The sequence below is a fragment of the Bubalus kerabau genome, chromosome X (assembly GCF_029407905.1).
Source record: "Bubalus kerabau isolate K-KA32 ecotype Philippines breed swamp buffalo chromosome X, PCC_UOA_SB_1v2, whole genome shotgun sequence".
Classification (NCBI taxonomy): Eukaryota; Metazoa; Chordata; class Mammalia; order Artiodactyla; family Bovidae; genus Bubalus; species Bubalus kerabau.
Genome location: NC_073647.1, coordinates 19,857,019 through 19,866,841, shown reverse-complemented (window position 1 = coordinate 19,866,841; position 9,823 = coordinate 19,857,019). Strand labels below are relative to the sequence as shown.

Genomic DNA, 9,823 nt, shown 5'->3' with positions numbered 1-9,823 from the left:
CTTTTGTTTTAATCAATTTCAGAAGTGATTGTCTCTAGCCTATAATTAAGGGAAGGCACAGTTGGAGAACAAGGAAAAGGAGGGAAGCAGGTGAAAATGTATAGTCAGGGATGGAGAAGTGGCAGAAATGGGGTAGCTGAAAAGAAAAAGGATAATACTCCACGCTGAGTTAATGAACCAAAATTCTATTCTTGACCCATTCAGGATTTCTCTATTATTCCCCCTTGAAAGGTATATAGCATTCTATTTGAGAACTTTATCTTCTTTTTTTATTTTAATGATAAGTACAACATATTTACAAGATAATGTTAGGTAATTACATCAAAGAAATGATGCAATTATATAAGCAAGTTATTTTTATATATGACTGAATGGATAAAAGATAGATGGAATAGTTTTCTTACTCTCCTAGTCCTTACACCAGAAAAATCCCTTTTAATAAACCTCACTCTACTGCTTTTTAAAATTCTAGCACTGTCCTTCCTGCTCCTGGAACCAAATCCAATAACTCACAAGTCTACAATAGCTATTTCATAATAAGAATATATGAAGCCCAATCACTTATGTATTAATCATATAGATACTCAAAGCTACATTAAGTTAATCTCTGACCTTTTCTATAGGAAAAACCCAAACTCCTTTATGATTATATGCTGTTTCTCATCTCAATTTCCATAAAACTTTGCAAAATTTGTTTCCCCCAGAGAAATACAGGGTTCAAATCTGTATAAGATTTCCTACAAAACTATATTAGGGTGACCATATAATTTACTGTCTAACCTAATAAGGAAATTTTTGAGTGAAAGAGGACTCTTAATAATTTTGTCAGGACAGGAGGCAGAAATCATGACAGATATTCAAGCAGGACAGAAATCAGATATTCAAATTATAGTCCATTGGAGCTATAATCAATGCATAATAAAATTGTGAAGAATTCTAGTTTCCAGTGGAAACTCTGAGTTAAAGTTCCAACAATAAATGAAAGGGGAAAGGAGAAATAATTTGAAACAAGTAAAATACCATACCCCTCAAGAAAACAAACATTAAGGACCATGAAATTTAAATATTTATTTTTAAATCCCCCCAAAACATTGAAGTATGCTTACCCAGAAACAGTTTACAGGACTAATAACTAAAATGAATAAGCAATACGATTTTCTATTCATAATGCAGCTGTGCTCAAAGTTTCAAATAATCAATTTAAAAATTTGTTGCTTTTACTTTTATAAAAATATTCATTTAATACATGAGTTGCAAAATTATTACCAGGCCTCTACAAATTATAAACTGTGATGGAGTTTCAGTTAGTTAGCAGGTGAAAATTTTCACTGAACTATTACTTCAAAATAAAATGTGTTACAAGTAATTATTACAGTATAGGCACCAATGAAAACATTTTCTTGGCATATGACACAACAACAACTTATTCAAGTGTCTGTATTATTACAAAAGAGGAGGAGGTAATGGCCACTTTGACTAAAAACTTATTCTTCACTTGAAGAACATCTTCTAATATTTGGCAATTATTGAGCTTTATTAAAATGACTTTTGTGCAAAACCCAAATTGTGCAGATCCAAACAATAAAACAAACTATCAAAACTAATTAATATCAATAATTCTACAACTACTGAAATACAGCCCCACTTCAGAACTTAGGCAGGCATAATATATATACTGGGCTTAAAAGAAAAGGGTATTACCCATGTAACAGTACCATAAATATAACTGAAAATTAACTGTACAATCTAACTTACCTTTGTATGGACAGAAATCATCCAGTACTATGGTTATTTTCATATGAATTAGAAAATGCTTATTTAAATACCCTCTCAAAAATGAACAAATGATGCTTATGTATTGGATAGTTATGAAGAACAAAAATGTATAAATAGTTTATAGGACATTTTAAGACCATGACAAAAATATGCTGGTGTAAATTATATTCATACCTGTTGACCAGGTATTTATAATCACACGATAATCAACTTCTTTTAAGCTCCCCAAATCCACTCATATAATATGCGATTTGAGTTGGTTTTTAAAATGAATCCTTATTCTTCCAGTATTACTGAAAATTCATCCTTGGCTAATTGGTATTGCTTTAACTTCCCAACCATGTTAAATAAGGATCAACCATCTCTTCTATAAGAGAAAGTAAATACTGCACACAAGAGGTACTTCTGTTGCTACATGTTGCCTCTAAACACTACAGACGCAGGGCTCTCAAATGTAATCATTATTGAGCTGCCTGGAATATCATACCCACATCGTAGAAACATCAATACTTTTCCAGGTTTCATTTCTAAGAGCTTATCAAAAACTTCTATCTTAAGAATGTGTGACTTGTTTCTGCTTCCCCACCAATAGTCATTTTTAGAATATGCTGTGTTTAAAAAAAGCTTTTTGAAGTTTGATGATTATAAAAGTTGAATATTTACGATGACTTTAAACAACCTGTATGTTTCATGAGTGTACAGTTAACTAAAGATCAAAACATGAAAAGTATTCATCCTAGTAACTTAAGTAATAATGATACCTAAAAGCAAAACTGTCTCAACATTTACTAGAATACAGGTGAAACTATAGTATTAAAAGTTACTCCTTACAAAATAATCTCTTTAAAATAGAAAATGATAAACACCATCACAAAATAGTTGAATAGCTTCTTCCAAATCTTCAATGTCACAAAGATCCAAAAGGCACATGGAGCTCATGAGTTAAGCATTGGTAAGCTTGAAGTAGCTTTGGTGGGTTTCTCTGGGTCCATATGAAATAGAAGCCAATAACGAGAAGTTTCTTAGGGGGATTCATCTGTCGAACACCTATAAAATTAGGAAAAATTTAAATGATGTATAAGTATGCGTGTGTCTATCTTATATCTGTATAAACTCTCCAGTGAAGGAAGTGATTCAGCAGACAAAACTGTATTGGGTCTCATCATACAGATGCTAAAATATAAGGAAGTTAAAAAAATCCCTTCTGTGTCTGATTTTACAACTTCCAATTGATTTGTTTGCAAATTGGAAAAGAGAAGGGAGGTTTTCGTTAAAAACTAAGGGATTTTAATTAGCCTCCAATTAAAATAAATAAATTAATTTAAGAAAAACTAAGGGATTTTAAGAGGGGTTTTAGCTGATGAATATAAATAGGCTTTATCACCTAAAAAGATCTAGGAGAGTATGTTTTACAGCTGTTTAGTTTGTTCCAACTTGATCCCAGTGGCATTACAAATACAAAGAAATATAAAGATACACTGAGAAGCCATATAATGAGATTAAGGCTAAGATTAGTATTGCTTTATAACTTGCTTGAGCTAAGAAGTTGTGTTTGTATATGCATTTTAAAAGGGAATTTAACAATTAAATGTAAGAACTTTACTGAGTGTGAACAAAGTTAAAGCAACAGTTCAAGAGACAGTATAGAAACTGAAATCAACCATAAGAACTTTTCAGAATCTTAATTTGAGTTTCTCTACCTAAAATCCTTTCCTTAACTTTTCCTATGGGGTTTAAACTTAATGAACTATAGCACTGAAACTGTGAATAGCACAGTGATAAGAACAGCAGCAAGAATGAAAGCATTCCTAAATGGTATTTACAAGGGTCCAAATAAGAATATGCCCCCTGACCTTTTGTCTATACTACTAACAAAAAAAAAAAAAAAAAAAAAGGAGAAAAACAACCAGGCCATTTCATTCAGTGGAAAACTACCTTGTAATGTGTGCAGATAATTCCAAAAGCTAATATTTCAGATGGGCGGCAAACAAAACAGTTTTCAATTATATGACAATTAAGAATTGACTATTAAGAATTTGTTAGGAATAACCAAAATAAGTAGGTAATCATATTATCACATCATAAATGAACATCCAACAGAAAATGTTAAAATAGTTTTTTAAAAATGACATTTCAAGCTTACTTTTGAAATTTTTCAATTAATTTCTTCACCATTTTATCTGTAATGCCAGGACAGGCAGCTTCAGCCACGGCAATACTTTTCTCCAGTTCTTCGATTGCCTGATTCCTGCTTGCATTATTCTCATCCTGCTGTTTAAGCTGAGAAAGATCAATAGCTATAACATTTAAAATTACTAAACTTCTTAAAATAGATAGCCAAAGCTGATGAGTCTGTACTTACTTCAGCAAATGCAGGTGTGATTATCATAGATAAACAGCTCAGGGTTTGTACAAGATCTTGCTCCTTTGAACAAATATTATCGATTATACACATGAAATTAAAATAATCACTCATGCATTCATTGGAGTCCTCCTCAAAAAAGACCCAATACAAGGCAAGTCTCCATACTTTCTTCACATCACTCATTCCCATCCATTGTCCAGAGGCCTCTAACTTCTAGGATTACAATTAATATGCACAATTCTATTTTAAAACATACCAATGGCCACTTAAATGACTTCTATGACCTTTTCTTATTAGTTTGAAATGAATGGCAAATGAAACATACTGTGGACATGGCAAATGAAACATACTGTGGACCACAGTGAGGTAGACAAGCATTTAGGGGTATTAAATTCTAACAATTTCTGGCCATCACACTGTCTCATTTTATAGTTCAAAAAAGTCTACCAAAAGGAAGTGATCATCTCTGTATACATACTGCCCCATTCTGTAGTTTCTTAGGATCAGGCTTCTTTCGCACAGTGGTAAAGCTCCATTCAGGATGAGTATTATTTTCCCTGCTGGTGGACTCCCTAAAGAGATTGCCAAAGATATTTCTATAAGTTCCCAAATGACACAGCTTGGGGAAAATATCAAATCAGTGCAGACAGATTCTGAATGGATAATTGTCCCAATGTATAAAAAAATCATTTGATCTCAGTTTCAAATACACACTGCTTTCTGCCAAAGAGTAGCAATGGTACCCAGCTCTAAGTGTATATCAGAATCACATGTGAAGGTCTCTTACTATATATAATGTCCTGGCCCAATCCCATCACTGACTAGATCAAGATCTCCTGTAGTGTGGCTTGTGTTTTTTTTTTTTAATCTTATTTTATATTGGAGTATAGTTAATTTACATTTTTAAAGGCTCCATGAGTGACTAATGGGCAGCAAAGGCCAACAACCATTAGAACAGAGTAAAGACAACTACCTTGGTACTTTTTAGACCTTTCAAAAGTTGGACAATTTCTCATAAATGCAGATATTATCTGAAGAGATTTGGTGTTGCCTTTGTGTCAATTCAACTAGCAGAGGAGCTAATTCTGGTGTAGCCTACAGACTCTGTAGTCTAAATTAAGTTAAGGAGTTAGAGGCTCAAATGTTAGTATAAATGCTGTAGTTAAAAAATAATGCAACTTTTTAGGGGGTACAAATCAGATATAAATGAATATTTCAATGTACCGGTCTGATCACAGTTTGGTACATGGTCAAGAGGTGAGAGACGTTAGTTCTCCAGAGAGGTTTTGCAGGTTGCCAGGAAAGTATGAGAAGACATTGCTCTTTATCACTTTGGGCAAGCTAATAAAACACCTTAAATGCAATCTTGTTCCAAAATTTTGTAATATACTCAAGTATCCACTAGGGGTTAGACTGAGACCATTTGAAACTAAAGAAATTCACTTCTAAGGAGAAAAAAAAAAAAAAAACAAAAACGTGTTTCCAAATTCATTGTACTTCACAGACCACAATTTTAAAAGATTTTCACAATTTCTAAAGTCACACTTTAGAATAGGTTTATATTTTATGCTAGAGAAAGCATATCAGCTCACAGTAAAAGATGTGAAATACTGAAATGGGCTATCTACATAAAAAGTAAACAACTGGTACGTACGAATCAGACCCGTCAGAATCAGATTCATCATCGCTGTGTCCTTCTGCCTTCCATCTCTTAAATCGATCTATCAGTTCAGTCAGATAAGAAGTCTTCTTTGAATTTTTTACAATGAATTTATGTTTCAGAAGTTCTTTAGCTGTAGGACGCTAAGGAACAAAAAAGGAAGGATGCACCACTATTTCTAGGCTTTTTATGATTGCAAAGAGTGATATGAAATCATTATCAATTATTAAGCTGAAAGGTATAAAAGTTTGTCTATAGATATGAGGATAACTAAAATGCCATAGGACAACAGCTAATTCTATTTCCGAAGTGGCTCAAGGCAACCAAATTAAATTCACTACTTTGGTATCAATTTGCTAAAATCCAGTGGCAAAAGGTAGCCTACGTAACAGCAAACAGGCAGGCAGGACTTTCTTCAAAGCAGAGAAACACATGACAGGACTTCGATAATTAAGTAAAAATTTTAAAACAAGATCATGCATTAAAATACTTTTATTATATTTATTGTAAATTGGGAAAAAAAGGATGAGAACTAGCAAGGCTATAACTTTCTTATTATCTGCACACATCATATGACCCCCACATTAATCCCTTCTCCATCACACATTAATTCATATTGCATCTAAATAAAAATACCGTGTGCTGTGGGGGATATTTCCTCCCTAATATTTTATTAATATCAGAATATTCATTAGCAACCTATGATAGTTACATCCAATTTAGATAGTTCTTGTGTATTTTAGTTTCTCACAGTTATCAGGCAACTTTATTTTAAAAACAAAAAAACAACTGTAATCAAATTTGCCAACTAAATGAATGGAGCTCACTAGACTTCAGGAAAAGTATACGACTTCATGTTGGAATTTCTGAACATTAAATAAAAAATCATGAAACACCAACAACTTTTCATGAAAAATGAAAACAGCTGAATAAAAATCATTGTGCATAGTTATACTTTCTTAATGACATCCTAGAAAATGAACTTTTTTTCCCCTTGAAATAGGAAACAATCAACAGAATGAGGAAGGTGCTAGGGAACATAGCAAAAAGAGAAGATGCAGGGGAAGGAGAGAAGAACTACAGATCTTGTCAACAACCGAACAAAATTAGCAACACAGACGGGACAGTCAGGTTCCTGGATGGTCTGTAGACAGTTTCCACAGGCACTGTATTCCTTACTGTTGAACAAACCACATTGGCTCTATGTATATCTGATCACAGAAAACAATGGTCATAGCACATATACTCACAAATGATGGATCTTTGTTCAGGCAAGCATCAATAAACTCCTTAAAGGATTTAGTGAAGTCTCCGACAAGAGTTGGAGGATTGTTTTTTGGAATAAGAAACAGAACTCTCATTGGATGCATATCGGAGTTAGGTGGCTCTCCCTTGGCTAGTTCAATAGCAGTGATTCCCAGTGACCAAATGTCAGCCTAAGGTAAGGAGCAAAGAACAATTATCTTGAAATTCCATTCTAACATTCTGCCACAAAATAACCCGTGGAGTCTAATGGTCATACAATATTAAAATGTCTCAAGAAATGTGGTGTTAATAACTTTTTGATAGAATTCATTTTTTTAGAAAAGTATCAAATTCCCTACTTTGTGCCAGGCACTGCATTCCAAGCACTGAGAATTCGGGTGGTGACTAAACCAGACAAAAATTCCTGCTCTCAGGAGGCTTATGTTCTAGTAGAAGAGAAAGATAAATGAATAAACAATAGGATGTCAGATGGTATTAAGTTCTGTGAAGAAAATACAAAATCAGAATAATGGAATAATGAATGATAAGGTAAAAGGGCTGCAAATTTACATGGGATGGCTAGGGAAGACTATTCTGTGTCCGTAATGTTTAAGCAGAGACCTGATTGAGAGGAAAGTTATTCCAGTAAGAGGGAGAGGCAAGTGCAAAGGTCCTGAGGCTGAAGGGGACTTGCTGTGTTTATGGACCAGTAAAGAGGCCACTGTGGCTGAAATGGGTAGAAAATGGAGGAGAGTGGTAGGAGATGAGGCAGAGGTGGACAAGGGCCAGACAGCAGAGAGCCATGTATGTGATAGTAAGGACTTTGGATTTATTCCAAGTAGGATGGAAGGTCATTGAAGGGAAGAAGATCCAAATATTCAGTATTACCAGCATCTAAGGAACTTATGATTTAGCAGCAAAATTTGACTTGACTCTAGTTTTAGAAATACTCTAAGAGGAAGGAGAATTAAGGCAGTTTATTAAATAGGATAGGATGCTATATAAAACAATATTAAAAACAAAATAGTTTATAGGTAACACTTCACTTTTGAGTCATAAGCTGACTGCTGGATAACTTCAGGAGCCATCCAAAATGGTGTTCCCACAAAGGTATTTCTTTTAATTTGTGTATCCGTCAGCTGGCCAGCCACTCCAAAGTCAGCAAGTTTCACATCTCCTTGCTCTGAGAGCAAGACGTTGGCAGCTAGGAGGGAAAGGAAATGAAAAAAAACCTCAGCTTCCTCAGAATGCATCTATTTTTCTCAGGTTCATATTAGACTTCTGTATACCTTTTATGTCTCGGTGAATTTTCTTTTCAGAATGCAGGTAGTCCAGACCTTTCAAAATTTCCTTTAGCATGGTAGCGATCTGGAACTCATCAAATGGACCAGCTCGCAGCTTAGGGGGAAAGACACACATATACATGTAAAAGTTTGGAACAATAAAGTTCAAACTTAACATTATCTTTGAAATAAGGGAATTGCTTATATATAATGAAGCAGTTCTGTTTATTGAGCCAGTATTTAAACAAATGAGAAAATTCTTAAGGGTGAAGAGAGTTAAGTCAAAGGGCTAAAAGGGTTTTCAATGATTAGATTTTAATGATTAGATTTAACCTTGAAAGATAATATAACTATATATTAGCTTCAAATCTTGAGGTTCTTAAATATTTACATTAAAGATCTAAGGAACATGCTTCAGTCATGACAGATAGGAAAAAATATATCAACTACTTAAATTTTGGCATTTGCTGTTTAAAACATTAAATATTTACACTGAACTGATTTTTAGATCAGATGGTCCATAAGATTTCTGCAGCAACCCAATTTGATCATATGGGTCTGCTGTAGCACCATTCTTAACATTTACATATTTCAAAAACATTATAAAGCATAGAGACTTTTTGGAGACTCAGATTTAAGTTTTAGCTAGGAATATAATAATTAAACTATTCAAACTTTCATTGTAAAAAGAAATTCAAATCATGGAGCGATACCGTTTTTCAAATAAACATAACACATTTCCCTTTCTTTCCCCATCCCTGTACTAAAGCCAGTGGTTTCAACTGCAATACAAGGAAAGCAATGATTAAGTTTCAGGAGAATTTGTAATGGAATATCTGAAAATCTCTCTTTAAAATAAATGGTTATTTTAAAATTCTGGTACCTCATAAAGCACAAACAGTGGACTGTATAATATTATTACAGGAAAGGGTGGGAATCTAAAGTCAGAGCTGAGGTAGAGTTCTGTTTGCTGGAAGGAGGGAAGAGGTGGTGAAAATCAAATATTGCCCACTCTGCCTCACACTGGGAGGGATTCACAGCTCTTTGGCACCTTCTGTATTTCATCTTTCATGAATGCCATATTTATTCTGAATAAAGGGCACTTTCATGTTGAAATTTAACAGCTTAAAATAGAACCCATACTTCGTCTCACTATTTAATATTAACTATGCTCTGGATATATAGTATACTTCAGGGATGTTTATAGTTCAGTAGGTGCCTTTCCTAGGTCACAGTATCTATTTACTTTCAAATGTATCAACTTCCACCCCAAAGTATCTATTTAAACACCAGTGATTAAAGTCACCTAAAAGGTGAAAATGGTATATTATTTTATTGATTGCTGGTAATGAAATTCTGAGATACTACCAAACAACTTAAAGATAAATGTCAAGTAATACTACTTAAGACTAGTACTTTAGTATCATTGATTATAAAATGTTGACAGGGCCAGAGGAGGTATATTCTCAGTCACTTAGAAAATTGGGCAAGGTC

At 33.7% G+C, this 9,823-nt stretch overlaps 1 protein-coding gene across 1 annotated transcript in view; it reads right to left on the bottom strand.

Annotated features, from left to right (window-relative positions):
• Positions 1-1,048: 1,048 nt before the first annotated feature.
• Positions 1,049-9,823, bottom strand: part of STK26 (serine/threonine kinase 26) — a 67,147-nt gene continuing 58,372 nt past the window's right edge. The window contains exons 5-12 of the mRNA XM_055563770.1: positions 8,336-8,444; positions 8,093-8,250; positions 7,052-7,237; positions 5,796-5,944; positions 4,620-4,713; positions 4,139-4,201; positions 3,920-4,056; positions 1,049-2,823 (exon numbers count right to left, since the gene is read on the bottom strand). Coding sequence (XP_055419745.1) covers positions 2,799-2,823; positions 3,920-4,056; positions 4,139-4,201; positions 4,620-4,713; positions 5,796-5,944; positions 7,052-7,237; positions 8,093-8,250; positions 8,336-8,444 — 921 coding nt within the window. The 3' untranslated portion in view covers positions 1,049-2,798. The remainder of the gene's footprint in view (positions 2,824-3,919; positions 4,057-4,138; positions 4,202-4,619; positions 4,714-5,795; positions 5,945-7,051; positions 7,238-8,092; positions 8,251-8,335; positions 8,445-9,823) is intronic.